The 20,095-nt window shown below is 40.8% G+C and overlaps 1 protein-coding gene across 6 annotated transcripts in view; it reads right to left on the reverse strand.

Annotated features, from left to right (window-relative positions):
• rimbp2b (RIMS binding protein 2b) overlaps window positions 1-20,095 on the reverse strand; it is a 99,160-nt gene that overhangs the window by 34,273 nt on the left and 44,792 nt on the right. For 2 of the 6 annotated variants that reach the window (XM_062999392.1, XM_062999391.1), the window contains exons 2-7: window positions 13,849-13,938; window positions 12,748-12,870; window positions 9,214-9,318; window positions 5,245-5,295; window positions 4,794-4,814; window positions 1,044-1,239 (exon numbers count right to left, since the gene is read on the reverse strand). In XM_062999392.1, the coding sequence (XP_062855462.1) occupies window positions 1,044-1,239; window positions 4,794-4,814; window positions 5,245-5,295; window positions 9,214-9,315 (370 nt within the window). In that variant the 5' untranslated portion in view covers window positions 9,316-9,318; window positions 12,748-12,870; window positions 13,849-13,938. Of the gene's footprint in view, window positions 1-1,043; window positions 1,240-4,793; window positions 4,815-5,244; window positions 5,296-9,213; window positions 9,319-12,747; window positions 12,871-13,848; window positions 13,939-20,095 lie in introns of those variants that run through there. The other 4 variants (XM_062999393.1, XM_062999389.1, XM_062999394.1 and 1 more) reach the window with 2 other exon arrangements.

The following is a 20,095-nucleotide window of genomic DNA, read 5'->3' on the forward strand; positions in this document are numbered from 1 at the left end:
ATCAGACCATAGGACATGGTTCCAGTAATCCATGTCCTTTGTTGACATGTCTTCAACAAACTGTTTGCGGGCTTTCTTGTGTAGAGACTTCAGAAGAGGCTTCCTTCTGGGGTGACAGCCATGCAGACCAATTTGATGTAGTGTGCGGCGTATGGTCTGAGCACTGACAGGCTGACCCCCCACCTTTTCAATCTCTGCAGCAATGCTGACAGCACTCCTGCGCCTATTTTTTAAAGACAGCAGTTGGATGTGACGCTGAGCACATGCACTCAGCTTCTTTGGACGACCAACGCGAGGTCTGTTCTGAGTGGACCCTGCTCCTTTAAAACGCTGGATTATCTTGGCCACTGTGCTGCAGCTCAGTTTCAGGGTGTTGGCAATCTTCTTGTAGCCTTGGCCATCTTCATGTAGCGCAACAATTCGTCTTTTAAGATCCTCAGAGAGTTCTTTGCCATGAGGTGCCATGTTGGAACTTTCAGTGACCGGTATGAGAGAGTGTGAGAGCTGTACTACTAAATTGAACACACCTGCTCCCTATGCACACCTGAGACCTAGTAACACTAACAAATCACATGACATTTTGGAGGGAAAATGACAAGCAGTGCTCAATTTGGACATTTAGGGGTGTAGTCTCTTAGGGGTGTACTCACTTTTGTTGCCGGTGGTTTAGACATTAATGGCTGTATATTGAGTTATTTTGAGGGAAGAATAAATTTACACTGTTATATAAGCTGTGCACAGACTACTTTTCATTGTGTCAAAGTGTCATTTTGTCAGTGTTGTCCCATGATAAGATATACTTAAATATCTGCAGAAATGTGAGGGGTGTACTCACTTTTGTGATACACTGTAAATAAATAGTAATTTCATCCAGAATGCATGTTTTTTTGGTGCCCACCCTTGCCCAGGTCATTAATATAAATAAAATAATAACAATATTAACTGAATAAATATTAATTACTATCAACCTGGACTATTACAAACCCAATTTCAAAAAGTGCGAAAAATATAACATCCAGCATGCATGTTTTGGTGGTGCCCACCCTTGCCCAGGCCATTAAGCAGCGAACATAGTGATGTTTTAGTGGGCGAGTCGGGCACTTCCTCCCCTGTTAGCTGGCTGGTGGTGAGCAGGTCCAGCTTCCCTGCCTGCAGTCTAAAACGCTCCAGTTCTTTAGAAAGCATATTAAATTGTTCACTCTGGGTCCGACATCGCTCCTCTAACTCCTTCACCTTAGCCTGGACAGAGTGAGAGAGAGAGAAAAATAAAGAGAGAGAGAGAGACAGACAGAGAGAGAGAGAGTCCTGTATCATAACCTATGCTGGGCTAAGATATGTTATACTGATCTAATGTTCAGGCAAATACAATAATAATACAGCAAGATCTACATATTAACTGGATTAATATTAATTAATAATAACCTTGACTATTACAAACCCGATTCTAAAAATGTTGGGACTGATGCTAAAGTGCAAGTAAAAACAAAAGTCAGTCATTTGTAAACTGCCATGTTAAAATATTTTATTAAAAACACAGACACAGAACATTTTAATATCTCACCATCTACATGAAATACTTCAGCAAAAAGGCTAAAAGGTCAAGAACGAAAACCGATACTGAATGCCTGGAACTTTTAATCACTAAGACAGGACCATGTTAATAACTGACATGCTTCTGTAATTAATATAACCACATTGACTCTAGAATACTTTGGAAAACCTTCGTCAGTAAACACAGTTCATTATAAAGCCTCCCTTTATACTGCTATAGTCACATCACATGCTAACTGTTGTTTCTTATCTGTTTTACAACAGCTTAATGACAGACATGTTGCTCATCTCTGTACTTCAGACTCCCAACCACACCTTAAACACCAACATAAGGATTTAACAACTATAAAGACTTAATGCACAAGCAACATAATACTAATATCCAGGTTATATTTAGAATAAAATCAAATTTTTCCATAACAGTACCGTTCTCTCTTCACCCCCTGCTAGCATAAATTAAACTAGGTTTCAAATGTTTGTGTCATGACTGAGAGCTTAAGTAAGGTGTTATATTTCTATTAGAACAAAAATACAAGTCCTGCATCCTGTCCTGGGTGTGTTTACATGTAGCTTTTAAACTGGTTAAGTGAAACCTGAATGTAATTCAATCACTAAACACAAATGTTACTGCAAGGTGTGAACATGTTTTACAGTAGATGACGTCTAAATAATGTAAATCAGCAGAAGGAAAGTCAAATCAATTAGTAAATAAATAACAGGACACCTTTTTGCTTTCTAAATGAACCCATTTAGAAATCACTGCAATTAAAAGGCAATTAAAAAGCAGAGCTGGATGATGTGAAATCTGCATTATGACCAATGCTTCATTTGTTTAATTAATGCAGCTTCTTTCAGGACCCCCCGATCTCCCAATCAGGGCATTTCCAGTTCCTCATTGTGAATCCACTGCTGCTTACACAACTTGTGGTCTGATCAAGAAGAGCCTGATCACCATATGCCTCCTATGATGATATCGGATCTGTGGCCACTTCTTTTCACCTGCTGGTGTTGTGTATGGAGAGCCATGTTGGGCTCATGAGATCACAGTGAGGAGAGACCCCTACTATTCCCCAAACACGGTCAATTGTGTTTGTATGACTGTGGTGAGAATCAAACTCGCGAGTTCAAACACTTTGCAGCGGTGTGATAGTGCCTTGGGCTGCTGCACCACCCAATTTGCACCATTAATGTGGTTTTTCAAACTGATTTTGATCGTCACATGCTTTGTTAACTGCACACTTAGGCGTCCAAATACTTTTGGCCATAAAGTGTACAAGTATGTAGTCTTAACTTAAATGAAATCCTTTACAAAAAGTCTGTGGGTTTTTAATGATATTAAATATGAGGTGCAGATTATAGATTTGAACCACTTGTCGAGCAAAGCCTAAAGACCAGAGGACATAAAGGCTGTGGTGTCTGGTACAGACCAACAGAAGATCTACTGTGCTTTAAATACAGTGTGCAGATCATTTTAATCCTGGTGATTAAATTGAACAGGTTTTGCCATGTTCCTTTCATCCAGCTCTGATCTCCTGATTGGCTCTTTATGACGTACATGATGTGAGTTTTGTGAAAGGTGGTTAAAGTGTTGAGCTTAAGAAAGGCTGTGTTAGTTTTTTGGTGACTTGGTAAATGTGATCAAACACAAAAAAATCCTAAAATGAGACAAAACATCCAACAAATAATCGTTGCTCATGCAAACTGCTCTTTATCTTGAAAGAAAAAAACACAAAATCACCACATACTGAAGTTGAGGTCAAAAGTTTACATAAACTGTAAAGGACATGTTTGTTCTAGCAGTGTTGGGATTTCAATGATTTTTGTAACTGTTATTTTTCTATGAAACCAGATACAAAAATCACCAGTTATCCATCTCGGACACCTTCAAAATAACAGAGCTCAGATCCTAGCTGAACTTTACTCTCCATAATGTCTCTTCTATAAACATGACATGGTTAAGTCTTAGAAGCTTTTTGAAGATCTCAGAGATTCGAGATTTCTAGGCAACAACTGTCTGTAAGTACAAAGTGCATGGCACAGTGGCATCACTGCCAAGGTGATGAAATAAGAACATTCTACAGCACAACTTCAACCCATCGTCCAGAAGGTATTTTCCTTAAGCTGCTATTTGCACAGCAACCAAAGTCTGTAAGCCCATGATGCTACGTCATAAAAAAGGCTGTAAATAGGCATGTAACGATGCACCACAAGACAGTTAAAAATCAATTCACATGTGTAACGATTCAAATCGGTTTACATGTATAATGAATAGATATTCACTTTAAACAGCAGAGGGCACTGGCGCTATTCATCTTGTCTGGTTGACGTCACTACAGGGTTGCCAGGTTCGGAATATGTGATACTTTCTTTATTTGTATTATTTATTTATTTATTTTACGAGGGATTTATTTTAAAATTTCATTTCAGTTTTTTACACATAAAGGGAAATGTGCAGCATTGTTTTGCATAGTTTTTACCTATACCTCAGAAATAAAAGGGCATTCATTATTTAGATAAATAAAAGATAATAACAAATACAGTATTTTATTTAATTTTTTAAAGAGAAATAATAAAATGAAACTTTGTCATAATTTGTCTTCAATTTCATTTTGTTGAAAAAAATCGTATCGTGAACCCAGTATCGTGAATCGCATCGCATCGTGGGTAGAGTGTATCGTTACATCCCTAGCTGTAAACGCACCTATTTCTCACCATGTTTGGCTTACATGTCCAGTTACACGTTTACTGTATGCTCAATTTAAAGATTTTTGCAACTGTTCTCTTTCTGTTACAGCTAAAAGATCACATAAAGGGTCAGTCTATTTTAATACCATTTGTTTTTGAAATGGGACGTCCAACAAGCTCATGGTCAGGTGTCCAAATACTTTTGGCTATATAGTTTAACAAAGTATTGAGTGCGCTGTATGTGTATTGAAATAGCAGGTATGATCTTATTTCTTATAGAAAACTCATAATACACTTAAATTGTAAAAAGTTTAATCTATGATCCAATCATTTGGTCACACACACACACACACACACACACACACACACACACACACAAAAGTTGCAGAAATCAGACTTAAGACTGCCCTGCCATACATGCCCCTTACAAGTGCGTGTAAACTTTTGACTCGACTCATTTACTGCTACACAATGAGTGCAGAGTGAAGGAGGGACACATCCAGAGGGGAGGATGAGGGGTGAACGGGAGACGTTGAGATAAAATATCTGGCCAATACCTGCATGCTGTCCAAGTGATTCTGTATATGCAAAAAAGACCAATAACACAGTGACAAGAGATGTAAGAAACCAAATTACACTCGCAAACGGTCTGAATCAGAACTGTCTCAAAATGCAAAGGAATCCGTGCAGGAACTTAAATTATGAAACATGAATTCAGATGGTACATGAGAACGCCAAGAGGCACCAACATTAGAACCTCAGTGAGTGAAGCAGGTCAGAAACGTCCGCAGTTTTAGAAGCAGTAACATTTGCAGGAGAAAAATCAGAGCGCAACAGAAGTTGAAATATCACCCATACGGCAGCATAACGGCCACTCACATGAGTCAGCGCGGTCATGAAATGAAAATGGTTCGTGATGCAAAATGTAAATAACTACAAACCAATCTGAAAAAAAAAAAAAGCTTCACGTGCTTTACAACACCCACACACATTCACGTTCATATTTACCTCTAATAAATGGACGGCTCCTTCATGTTCCTTCTTTGCCTCAACCTGAGCCTAAAAACAAAAAGCAAACAAACTTTTTTTATATTTTATTTTTATGCTGTACCACCACTTTATCCTGGCCAGAGTCGTGTTGGGTCGGGTTTCCTAGGTATCATATGGTGCTATGCAGTAACACACCCCGGACAGACCTTGGTATGAATCCCCTCCACACTGTTTACTTGTCCTGACACCAGCATCGACTTATTTATTAACGTACACTATATGGAAAGAAATATTGGGACACCCCTTCTAATCTTTGAATTCATGTTTTTCAGCTACAACAATTGTTAACAGGTATAATAATATATCATTAAACATCTTCTCTCTCTACTTCCGCGGCTGTTCCCGTCAGGGGTCGCGGGATCCGCATTATAAATTTGGCACAGTTTTTACGCCGGATGCCCTTCCTGACTGAATGTTCCCTATTTATCCGGGTTTGGGACCAGCATTACAATGCACTGGTTTATGCATCCTAGCGGCTAGGTATCTATAGGACAATTCAGTGTCTCCAATTAGCCTGGCTGCATATTTTTGGACTGTGGATGGAAACCGGAGCACCCGGAGGAAACCCACACAGACATGAGGAGAACATGCAAACTCTGCACAGAAAGGACCCGGACCGCCCCACCTGGGGATCGAACCCAGGACCTTCTTGCTGTGAGGCGACAGTGCTACCCACTTAGCCACGTGCCGCCCATATAATTAAATATTGTATATAAGTTCATATAAGCCATATATACAGTATGTATATAAGCCATTTCCTGTTCCAGCAGGACTGTGCCCCTGTGCACAAAGTAAGCTTGGTTTAAAGAAACTCCAGTGGCCTGAGCCCTGACCTTGGCTTCACTAAACAGCTTTGGAATGAACTGGAACATCAACTGAGGCTTTCTTAACCAGCATCAGTGCCCAGCCATAGAAATCCTCTTTTGACTAAATGGGTACAGACATGGTTTGAAGTCTTGTTAGAAAGCTTATTTTAATGCCATTTGTTTTAAATGGGATATCCAACAAGCTGTTCAGGTGTCCAAATATTTTTGGTAATATAGTCAAAGTGTTACCAGATGTGATCTGCGGAATGAGCTAAAGCTTTAGTAATGAACTCTAATGTCATATAAAAGGCAAACACACATAATAGTAAGCTAAAATGGGCACTTTTCAGTTTTGAGTTTTAGGTTTTGAATCAGGCCTATAAATGATCTTGCTGGGTGAATGCACTTTCCATACAGTCACGACTCTTCTAGCACTATATATGATGCCCAGACCTTTCCACACTCACTCAGAATGGACGGTGCTATTTCTGTGATAGTTCTGAAGCTTTCTATCTCCGTGTGTGCTCATATTTCTTGATAATTGCAGCACTTCACTGGTCCTTCTTTGATGAAGCAGTGAGACAGTGTGTCAGACGTTTCCTCTCTGAGTGCATCCACACACACTTCACAAAATGTCAGATCTCCTCACCGGGGCAATTTACTCACCCTGGTAAGAAAGTCAGTCTCTCAGGATGTAAATCAGGTGAAGGTGAAGAAAGAGAGCCACACACCTAAAATCCAGCTCAGTTAGAGGAACTTTCTGCCAGTGGGTTTAGCTTAGTGCTAAATTTAACCTCACCTGATATTTAGATTACACTTGGAGCAGAAACCTCAGGTTCTCCGTGTTCCTAATTTGAGGCTGGAATCCTACCTCACCTGCCCTACACTGAGTAGTTTTAGTTACAATCCCGGGGGTAAATCTGAAATGTGTGGTCACTGCTGCATGTTTATACTCTAGTTTATGATATTTAGTTTAAATCTAAGTTAAACCTGTCTGGTACAAATGCCAGCAGTAAGGTCACAACCTTAAAAAACCTTTGTACACACTCACAGACTCATGGATTCATGGATTGATGTTCATGAGGAAATGAAACAGTTCTAAGTGGTGATTAACAAGGCCGGGATCTGTCTGTCTGTCCGTCCATCCATCCATCCATCCATCCATCCATCCATCTAACACTCTATCTATCTATCCATCCATCCATCCATCCATCCATCCATCCATCCATCCAGTTATAAAATAGCTGAGATCAAACCCAGCTTGCATGTATTTCCTGTGTCGGCATGACTTCACTCCAGACACTGTGGTTTAATCCTACCTCCTAAAACATGCAGAAGGTGGACTGGTTGCTCTATTTTTTTCACAGGTGTGAGTGAGTTTGTGGTTTTGAATGGTAAACGACCCACTGCAACCCTGACCAGGATAATGCATTTAGTGAAAATGAATATATAATGATCACTTTTCTCTATTTGAGAATACTCTCTGTTCCAGCCAGTCATCACTCACCATACGGGGCTATTGAAAAAAAGAAAACACTCAGTCCATCACAGGGCACACACACACACACGGCAATTTCTAGTTTCTCTAGAGCACCCACCCAGAAGAAACCCACACGGACACAGGGAGAACATGCAAACTCCACACAGAAAGGACTCAAAGGAATCAAACACAGGCCCATCAGACAGTCTTTTTCCCTTTTATTCTTTCTTCAGTTTCTCAGATTATTTGATTATCTTACTATTTTTAGGTTTGCCTAGAAGTAAATATGAAGACTTAAAATCAATATTCGAAACTGTCCCGAAGCATTTATTACTGTCCCAGATACGACTCTTTTTTTGTTCTAAACTACTGTGTAACTCGATAGCAGACACCTACAGGCTGTAACTTCATAATGTTCGTGGTAGACGAGATAGCAGGCATATGTTTAGTAAAGGTAAATATGTAAATATTTAGTATGTAAATGTTTAGTAAAGAATTAAACACTCCAGGGAAACTGTTCTAGCTAAATGAATCACTATAAAACTGCAGCCGTGCTCAAATCAGGTTTACTGATTACTTCTAACCATGTTTTTGGGTGATGTTAGCACTCCTCTTAAAATACCTGGACTATTTAATAATCCCTGAAAAGGCAGAATGTTGATTACATGACCACGATTATTTGTTTGACGCCCCATTTAAAAAACAAATGGTATAAACATAGAGTGACCTTAATGTGTTCTTTTCAGCTGTAACAACAGCCGCACTTCTGATAAGGCTTCACACAAGACTTTTAAGTATGTCTGTGGGAATTTGTGCCCATTCAGTCAAAACATGACAGCGTTTGTATGGCTGCATAGAATTTCATTTATATAATTGATTTATTTCACCTAATATTTAGAGTTCCGGTGACTTCATCAGCCAAATGGCGGCATAAGAAAGTGTCTCCCGACAAAAAGTTATTATCAAAAATAGGAAAATTTTTCACATGAAAGAAGGGGCATGTATGGCGACTAGGTTTAAGGGTAAAAAGACGACCCAACACCCAGAAAAACGTGACGACGAACCTGAACCGGGTAGCAGTGATTCTCCAGCCAATGCTACGAATTCAATATTTAGAAGGGGTGTCTCAATACTTTTGTCCTTATAGTAGTATTACACCATAGTAGTGAAAACTAAATGTGTGCAACCATCCACAGGCCATTAGAGTTTAGGTTCATTTGGAGCTGCTGTAAGTAGAAAATTGAGATTCCAGGCCCCTCTCGAGGGGTAATCAGATCAGGGTGTGTGTCTCCGTACACAAAGCTGATCCACATATGAACTTGCTTTGTGCAGGTAAAAATCGGGTAATTGGATATGAAAAAAACTGAAAGGAAACTGAAGGAAAACTGAAAAATCTTCTCAAGACACAAAGTAAAGACTGTTATTAAAACAAAGGGGGGATTGCAACACCATATTAATGCCCCTGGTTCTGAAACAGGATCTCCAACAAGTTTACAGTCAGATGTCTACATAATTTTGGCCATACAGTCAGACAGAGGTTTTCAATATTGGTTGTGTGCCGAGCTGCTTAACCTTTCACCTATAAACGAGTAGTGCTGCTGTCTGCTGCCACCTCGTGTGAGCTGACCTTTGTCCACTCACCTTCTGCAGAAGTTCAATCTCCTGCTGCTTGGCACTGAGGACGGCCAGGGCCTGTTCATGCTCCAACTCTAACTGCTGCCTCCTCTCAGCAGCCTCGCGCATATGCTGCAGCACACACACACAATCACAGTCAAAGATGTGAAGAAGTGATAAAGAAGAAGAAGCAGTGAGGGGAGAAATTACGGTTATATCAGAAATGAAATCAGATGACAAGTGGCAGAGCAATAAAGAAAAAGAAGACAAATCATTTTCAGAAAGTGACTCAATGATGATAAAATGATTCTTAACCCACATAACCGACCCTCTCCAGACCTGAAATGGCAGGAGAATCACCGCCTGATATATACAGCTTCATCTTTATCATCTCCTCTACATCTGCCACCTTAACCTGTTTATTTCACACACTCATCCGTCTCTCACCAGAAAGGCTCAGGGTCGCAGCAAAAAAAAGGTATTCTGCTCAGCCTGAAGAAACGGCTTTGCAAAAAATTACATTTACATAAAATGTTCCTGATACACGAAGTGTGTTCAGTCAGACAAGGCATGTTAAGTTAGCACTGAAGCTATGAGCTAAATCCAAAGCAATTTACAATCCTGACAGAATACAATACAAGCGGGGGTCTTGCTTAAAAGCCCAATAGTGCCAGCATGGCAGAGGTGCAGATTAAACCCTTAACCGTTATATTAAAAGACTAGACTAAAAGTCTAGATAAGTTCAGGATCAGCCAAAATCTCTGGCACAAGACTGGATTGTACCCTGTCAGAAGTTCACTCACATCTAGAGGCAATTCAGAGCAGTCAATCTACCATCTGCAGGTTTTACAGAAAGTTAGAGAATACTCAGAGTACATGGAGCTGCTAAACCTAAAGACCCATGGCACCCATAGAGCATCTTGATATTAATAATACTTTAACAATTTATTTCCTTTTTAATAACCCCTGTATCCTGGTCATGGTTGTGCCAGGTTCACCGGTAAACACACGGCGAAAGGCAGGAATTCCATGGACAGGGTGCCAATCAATTGTGAGGCTTCGGCCACCCCCCTTTAACATAGCCAAACATGTCTGTGTAGACACCCAGCCAGCTGATAACAGAGATGGGATTCAAACCCAGATTAATACAAATGTACGATACTATTTAAAAATTATTATTGCCCTGCCCTGTGATGGACTGGTGCCCTGTCCAGGGTGTTACTATATGCCTTGCACTCATTGAAAAGCTGGGATAGGCTCCAGCACCCCCCGCAACCCTAATTGGATAAGCGGTTAAGACAGTGAGTGAGTGAGGGTTTTCATATTAAAATTATTAATAATAATAATGATAATAATGGTTTTCATTTAAGCAATAGAACACGAGAGGGAGTGTGTTATCGCGAATAACATCACGGCTGTGATTCGGTCGCAGGCACGAGCTGAAGGCGAGTAGATCATCACAGGCGTGATGTTATTCGCGATAACACACGACCTCAAGTGTTCTATTGCTTTTATACAACAGTTTTTACAAAATAAAGAAAGAAAATAAATCAAAGAAGCCCTGAATTTCATAATAAATATGCTTTAATATTGACAATACCTTCCGCCAAAAAGTAGTTCCACAACGAATATAAAGTTTAACACTACAAAGCAGACATCCCAAGTTGCAAAAACTCATTTTAGGGAGGTAAGAACAACAAGAAGAAGAAGTCAAGAACCTCCGAAGGGAAAAAAAAGAAATAAAAAACCTCTCGCACACACCAAAGGATTATGGGTGATAACAGAACTTTTATGAGCTGCTAACTGGGCTATTAAGCTAACTGTTCGCGTTACAAACAAATTAAAGTTCCCTACATAGTGCACTAGATTGTGTATTGGATAACGCATTCATGTTCACTACATAGTGCACTAGATTGTGTATCAGATCGTGGATTTATGTTCCCTACACAGTGCACTAGATTGTGTATCAGATCGTGGATTTATGTTCACTACATAGTGCACTAGATTGTGTATCAGATCGCGGATTTATGTTCCCTACACAGTGCGCTAGATTGTGTATCAGATAACGGATTTAAAACGCTCGGGAATAAAGTCTGTGTCGCCTGCGTGCGCGTTTCTGTGCATGAAGCTTGTCGTTACTGGCAATGCGTCAGCGGAGTAATACAGTTGTGGTGTGAAAAGGCCGTGCTGTTATTACGAATATCAGCACGGTTAGAACGCTTCTCAGCCAATCAGATTGTAAGGTCGGAACTAACTGTTGTATAAAAAAAAAATAATAATAAATAATAATAATAATAATAATAATAATAGTAATAATTATAATATTACTGCTAAAATAAAACAGCAAAACAAATTAGTAATAACAAACAATATGACACCCACTGCAAATCTGCCTAACACCTCTGACTTTGCATTAGTATTGTAGCCTTTCCAGGCTGACTTCAGACAGACTAGTAGCACAGGATCACTGAGCTTAGATCTGCGTTCGAATCTCAGCTGTGCTATCGACCAGCTGGAGGTCCACACAGACATGATTGTCTATATCTGAGGGGAGTACTGAAGCCCTGAAATCCTGTTCAATGTTCTCCTGCCTTGGGTCCAGTGCGACCCTGACCAAGATAAAGCAGCTGAAGGAAACCAAATGAAATGAAAATAGAATTATGAAGTAGATTTCAGTCCATCAAGATATTCCACTCACATTTCACACTGTGTGCTGAAGTGCCCTTTAGTTCACGAGGGTTAGTTTTAAAGCATAAATTACATTTAGAATTAATGAGACGTTACGCTGAAGGTATAAACTTTGCTCAAGCACAACTCCTATTTTTTCAAACCAAACTGACACTGGTTATAGAGTGAAAGAATTGTATTTACCATGTGAGCATGTGTGGTGTAACGTGTAACGGGAAGAGCCACAGCAGCACCCAGGTTCCGGGGGTTTGAATCCTGGGCTGGGCTCACAAATACAGATATCGGGACCACATATCGGTGCACTCCTAGTGCCGATCCTAAGCCCAGATAAATGGGAGGGTTGCATCAGGTGTAAAAACTGCCAAATTAAATATGTGGACGAATAATCAGGAGGTTGTTATACAGAGCGCTTGGTATAATCAGTAAGGAATTGTTTATACAGAGCGCTTGGTGCAATGGTGGTACCTTGGCCACCCCCAAACTCGGACACAGCCAATCATGTCTGCTTTGTGTACGGAGACACACCCTGATCCCATGATCCCCCGTCTCTGTGCAGGCGCCATCAATCAGACGGCTCCCGTCCGGCTCCCACCCTGAACAACAAGTCAATCGTTGTTTGTGTAAATGGACAGCCTGCCGGAAGCAGAGCTGGGATTCGAACCGAAGAGTTCGAATGTCAGCTCTGGTGTGCTAGAGTGTTTTACCTCTGCGCCACCTAAGCACCAGCCTACCATTAGTTTCCTACCAGTAGAATATGAAAAACACAGAGACATGCCTGTGAACTGAATTCTGTGGAAAACTAGCCAAACACTGACCATACACACCCGGTTAACAAAGGGGTCATTTCACTTTTACTCCGAGCACCGTTCTCACCTTCAGCACCTGCTCTAGGTTCTCCAGTTTGGCTAGGAGCTGAGTCCTCTCCCACAGAGCACAATCTCTCTCCACGGTCACTGAACACAGAGCCTCCCACAGCCGCTCATACTCACTCTTCACCTAAAACACACACACACACACACACACACGAAGGTGAAGGTTAATTTCACCCAAATTGTCCCCATTTCTGCCCGTCAGTTTTAACACAGTGAAATGCTTTGGGTCAGTCAGAGGTGAGAGGCGGTTCAGTCCCTTGACTGAAATGTGTGCTGACATTTCAGCGATGTCAGGAGGTGAACTTTCCAATCTGAGGGGCTCGGCACACTTAGTTTGACTTTATCTCAAAAATGATGGAACATAAAGGAGGGATTTAATAGCTGAGACCGGAGGGTCAGTCTGAACAAGGGATGTGACACGAGTGGGATGGTTCACTAGGAATTGTGTAATAGTTTTAGCTTTTTCAAAGCGACTCTTTCTATTTTTTTATTTTATTTTTGTACACATCCAGGACACAAAGACATTTACCTTCAGAGAAGTATGCTCTTGTCTTTACAAGTGTATGCAAACATTTGACTTCGCCTGTAGCTCATGTACGGCACCAACACACCACCAGACACATTTTCCTTATGGCTGTGTAAGAATTACAGCATGGACCCAATTATGACTGATTTTACCTAGCTGCACTCAATGGCATTATTATCATAATCAAGGTCTAAACCAGGGTGTCATCTATGCTCGTCTTTACAAGTATATGTAAACATTTGACTTGTACCTCATGTACGGCACCAACACACCACCAGACACATTTTCTTTATGGCTGTTATTGGATTATCAGTCAGTATTTGCCAGAGGAACCGAGAGATGAATATTAGCTTTCGCTCGAGCTTTAGACAGACACACTTCATCCATAAAGCTGTGCGATAAAGCCCCATGCTGTGCTGGCCCACAGCGAGCGGCCTGATTGGATAAGAGGAAGCTGTAGGCGTGGGTGGGAAGCCCAAGGCCTCATGATTTATGGGGAAGAATATCCAGGCCTCTGGTTCTCTGGCTAAATCAGCACTAGAGCCCACACGTTAGATTAAATTGAGAAAAGTTTACCTGCTCATGCTCGGCAATCTTCTGGATTTCACTGAACGCGTGCACATTCAGATCTGTTTTCCCCTGCAGAACATTCTGGAGTTCACTCTCCTGAGGATACACAGACAGTCATTGTATTATATTAAGTGATCAGGAAAAAGATTTTAGATCTTTACACAAAATAAGATATTACACAGCAGAAATAAAAAATTATATAAAATTATAAACATTTTCCTTCCAAATTAGTCATATCCAATTACCCAACTGCATTAGAGCCGTGACTAACCCACACCCCCTCCGACACGTGTGCATCTTTTCACCTGCACAAGGCGCGTTCATATGTGGATCAGCTTTGTGTACGGAGAGACACACCCTTATCTCATTATCCCTCGTCTCTGTGCAGGCGCCATCAATCAGCCAGCAGAGGTCGTAATTACATCAGTTATGAGAAATCTCCTCTGGCACCCTCCCTACAAACAAGTCAATCATTGTTCATGTAGGCGACCAGCCTGCTGGTAGCAGAGCTGAGATTCAAACCATCAAGTTCAAGATGTCAGCTCTGGTGTGCTAGCGTGTTTTACCGCTGCACCACCTGAGCGCCCATAAAATATTGAATTTTATTTATTTTAGGAATAACGTTTTCAAATATATTGTTCTTGCCACTGCGTATGTCAGGGGGGCATGTGATAGTCTCGATTCTACTCAACAGTTGGGGCCTGCAATTGGCCTCGACTGAATAGCCGATGCTAGTATAAAAAAAAAGCAAACAAACTGAGGCAATAAATCTTTTTACAGCACTGTATGTAAAAATGACAATGTGCCCTTAATAGCTTTGTGTAATTAACTTAATATCTCAGATCATTTGCTAAGCTCGAGTGCAGTGTTGATATTTCTCTGTGTCTCAGTGAGGAGATCAGGCAGCGTTCCTCACTGCAGAGAGGAAACTTAATTACACTCTATCAATATCCACCAGGCGTAACAACCCAAAAACACTCCAACCCACCACAAGCTAATAACAACCTCCAACCCATCAGCCCACACCTCACCCAGTGCATGTGTGTGTGTGTGTGTGTGTGTGTGTGTGTGTGTCAGGTCTGTGTTAATAATCACTTTAAATGAGTTATTCCAGGAACTTTCAAATATCATAATCGTTTTATTTTAGAGATTCACTTCATTTCATGTTTTACCACAGCTTTATCCTGGTCAGGGTTGTGGTGGCTCCCCCGAGCACAATGCAGAGTCCATCGCAGAGCCTCGGCTATGCAGATTTAACCAGTCATGTTTGTATGTAGATGCCGGGAATTCAAACCCTGGATCCCAGCAGTAATGGGCTAGTGTAATTTAGCACTGTGCCACTTTAGCTTCTATTTTGGGGATTAATAATAAACAAAATAATATCCGGTTTAGGGGGGGAAGTGGAGCAGGAAGAGATGCTTGTGCTGTACAGCTTTACTGCTATGACCAGCATGAAGAAAGTAAAACAAATTAAAGACTGAATGAATGAATCATTAATATAGGAGAGCATTAGCAGGGTGGTGGCACAGCTAGTGAAGTGTGTGTAAATGAGTGAGTGTGTGATGGATTGACCCCGTCCAGGGTGTATTTTTGCCTTGGGTTTAGTGTTTGTAGGTGGAACAATATAATATCTCATCATCTGCTAAAGAGTCTGAACCATAAAGTAAAACAACAGATTTTACGATGATTAAGAGATGTGATGATTTAGAATAGTCGCCTTTAGCTCAGGACCATCAAAAACTTGTTTTTCATTATATTTGATTGTCATTAGGGTCATTTTGACTACACCAGTTTGCAATGTTTGTTTCAGCATCCATCATTAATGTCTGTAACAACACACAAAATGACAAAGTAGGAGACAAAAGACTCGTTCACCTAAAGATTGGTTACACACCAAAGTAGGCACCAACAAAAAAGACAGAAGCAAACACACACACAAACATACAAAAACACACACACACACACACACACACTTGAATCGCGAATAAGGGATTGATTCGTCTCCTTTTGCGCTGCTTGTAAAGTCATTGGCATTTTCCACCAGCGTCTGTTCCCTACAGTCAATTCCAATCTGTCCTGCACTAAGCCATGATTGCACTGGCATCTCACTCACCAGTCATTGATCCAAATTACACTGAACACATGATAGACTGAGACAAAGCGAGAGAGTAAGAGAGAGACAGAGAGAGAGAGAGAGTAAGCGAGAGAGACGGCAGCAGGATGGCAAGACTTGGATTTCAGATTTTGGGTTTGAGATGGTCATGCAGAGACCGCAGGAGGTGAGGTGGTGTGAACCATTGCTGAGATCTAGGTTCCAAACACAGCAGGTGTTATTAACTAGCCGGGCACATACAAAGACACGATTGGCGCCCTGTCCAGGGTGTATTCCTGCATTGCACTCAGTGTTTCCAGGGAAAACCGGAAGCATGTTTATGTCTGTTCCTGCTGTTTATGATAAAAAGCATACTTTGAATACTTCCACAGACAGATTTAAGCAAAGGACTAAAAAGCAGAGCAGTGACCGAATATTTATTTATTAGGATTTTAATGTCACATTTTACACACTTTGGTTACATTCATGACAGAACACGTAGTTACATAAGATTCATCAGTTTAAGTCTTTAATGTCAAACACAGTCAAGGACAATTTCGTATCTATAGTTCACCTCACTTGCACGTCTTTGGACTGTGGGAGGAAACTGGAACTCCCAGGGGAAATCCATGGAAACACGGGGAGAACATGCAAACTACACACAGAAAGGACCTGGACCACTCTACCTTGGAATCAAACCCAGGACCTTCTTGCTGTGAGGCCACAGTGCTACCCACCGAGCCATGGAGATGGTCGCTGGGAGTGACGAGGATAGACAGGATTAGGAACCAGTTTATTAGAGTGAAAGCGCAGGTAGGAGATTTTGGAGACAAGTTTAGGGAGGTCTGGTTAAGGTGGTTTGGGCATGTGCAGGGGAGGGATGAGAGTTCCCTCCCTCAGACAAAGCCAATCATATCTGTATGTAGATGCTTGATTGACTAACAGCACCACTAGGGATTTAAACCCTGGATCCCAGTGGAGATAACCAGCACAGTTTATTGCTGCTTCATCAGAGCACCCTGTGTTACAGTTATACAATTACAATTCATTACAGTTCCAAAATGTATCAACAATTCATCAGTATTTAACAGTTAATTGGAAAATATGAAGAAATATTTTAGTTTGTGTGCTGGTGTTCATGTTTAGGTTGAGATAAGACAGCACGAGGAACGTGTTCAGTAGCCGTGACTGTGAACTGTTTTAATTAGTGCCGTATACATCACGCTTAACTGTCAGACCAAACCTCAGACTAACAACCGCACCATCGCTCCTGCAGGACCAGGGGAGCAGAACAAAGTAAAGATCGCTCACAGAACAGATGCTAACAAAACAACAACGTGGAGAAGCTGCTTTTAATGCCACATACAAACTCTGATAATGTCAAACCTGCTGAGATGAGCTTCAGACTTCAGCTTAGCCATTAGAAGCTCCACAGTTTGGAATTACCTTAATTTCCACATCGTCCTCCATGTAGAACTTTTCCTCTCCCTCAAAACAGATTCTAACAGATTTCTTCTATTTTAATCTTTTTTAAATTGAGAATTCTTTTGATCTTGTTTAATCCGATCAGCCCCGACAGGCTCCTTCTTCTGTTTGATGCCCTTTTTTAATTTCCCAACAGTCTTTCACAATTTCCTTAGACTTCAGGGGTTCTTTGAATCTTCTTTAACCTCCTTTTGCTTCAGAGGCGCGTCTACATTTTAGCTTTAGGTAAAATAGATTCTTTTTGTTTTGTACCTCTAGGCAGAATTCTGGTTTTCATCTTTTAGGATTTTCTTAAACGTCAGATACTTTCTCTAAATTTTAATCTTGGTTTCAGTCTTGAGCAGCTCATCTTGGAACATGATGCTTTTTTGTAATGTTCTAACCAAGGAACCTGGAAAGAAGCTGGATGGCAACAAGACAAGAACTCAAAACAAACTTAAAGCTAAAATGTGTGTGTGTGTGTGTGTGTGTGTGTGTGTAACAGTTTTACAGTAATTATAGTAGGAACAGTTAGTTACTCCTGTGGTTTCAGTACAGAATTCCAGTGGAGAGAATTACTAACACTGTTCATTCCTGAGATGATTCATCTCTCTTACTAACACACCTACAAACACATGAAAGCAATCTTCTACAACCTTCATCACCAACATCTCCTACATCTTCTATAACCCTCATCACTAACATCTCCTACATCATCTTCTACACCAACATCTCCTACATCATCTTCTACAACCCTCAATACCACTCGTACATCTCCTACATCATCTTCTACACCAACATCTCCTACATCATCTTCTACAACCCTCAATACCACTCGTACATCTCCTACATCATCTTCTACACCAACATATCCTACATCATCATCTACACCAACATCTTATACACCAACATCTCCTACATCATCTTCTACACCAACATCTCCTACATCATCATCTTCTACAACCCTCAATACCACTCCTACATGTCCTACATCATCATCTTCTACCACCGCTTATCACCAACATCTCCTACATCATCATCTACACCAACATCTTATACACCAACATCTCCTACATCATCTTCTACACTAACATCTCCTACATCATCATCTTCTACAACCCTCGATACCACTCCTACATCTCCTACATCATCATGTTCTACCACCCCTTATCACCAACATCTCCTACATCATCATCTACACCAACATCTTTTACATCATCATTTTCTACAACCCTCAATACCACTCCTACATCATCATCTTCTACATCCCTCGTCACCAACACCTCCTACATCATCTTCTACAACCCTCATCACCAACATCTCCTACATCTTCTACACCATCATCTTCTACATCATCTTCTACATCATCATCTTCTACACCATCATCTTCTACATCATCTTCTACATCATCATCTTCTACACCATCATCTTCTACATCATCTTCTACATCATCATCTTCTACACCATCATCTTCTACATCATCTTCTACATCATCTTCTATATCATCTTCTACATCATCATCTTCTACACCATCATCTTCTACATCATCATCTTCTACATCATCTTCTACATCATCTTCTTCTACATCATCATATTATACACCATCATCTTCTACACTATCATCTTTTACATCATCATCTTCTACATCATCTTCTACACTATCATCTTCTACATCATCTTCTACACTATCATCTTTTACATCATCATCTTCTACATCATCTTCTACATCATCTTCTTCTACATCATCTTCTACATCATCTTCTTCTACATCATCTTCTACACTATCATCTTCTACATCATATTATACACCATCGTCATCTACAGCATCATCTTCTACAGTATCATATTATACACCATCATCTACACCATCATCATCTACACCATCATCATCTACACCATCATCATCTACACCATCATCATCTACACCATCATCTTCTACACTATCATTACATTAACAGATGCGCTCAAACCCGCCAGACTCAAACCTAATTTTAGCAGCACAAAACTGCAGCACAGAGTCTCGATCTCATCCTAACTCTATAAAACAAGCAATTCTGGTGCTGTAGTTCCAACAGGAAAAAAATCATCACACATACTCAACATGGTCAAGAGTATGTGGACATCAAAACATTAGCTTGCTGGAGATTCTTTTATTTATTTTCTGTTTTTATTCATCAGACAGGTCACCAGTCCAGGGCACGCACGCACACACACACACACACACACGCACGCACACACTTAAGGCAATTTCTAGCAGCTCCATTTGCCCTGACTGCATGTCTTCAGACTTTGGGAGACAACCGAAGCACCAGGAAGAAGCTCATGTGGACACAGGTAGAACATGCTAACTCTTTAAAGAAAGGACCCTGGCCGCCCAACCAGGCAAACACAGACCCTTCATGCATTATAAGAACCTCCACTACACAGAGAAAGCATGTGAGCCGTCTCAGCAGTTCATTTTCTCTCCTGAAAGGATCAGGCTGTGGACCAGAAGCACCTCCTGCCAACCGCAGCACTACAACACTCACAAACAAACAGATAACCTTGTTAATCCAAAAAGCTCCCCAGGTACTCCACAAATATTATCCACTCTACATGTCTCCCACTCTGTCTCTCTCTCTCTCTCTCAGCTGCTTTCTCACCCCGTTCTCTCTCTCTCTCTCTCTCTCTCTAAGGCTGCTCATTTGGTTTGCCATG

Source organism: Trichomycterus rosablanca, chromosome 7 (assembly GCF_030014385.1).
Source record: "Trichomycterus rosablanca isolate fTriRos1 chromosome 7, fTriRos1.hap1, whole genome shotgun sequence".
Taxonomy (NCBI): Eukaryota; Metazoa; Chordata; class Actinopteri; order Siluriformes; family Trichomycteridae; genus Trichomycterus; species Trichomycterus rosablanca.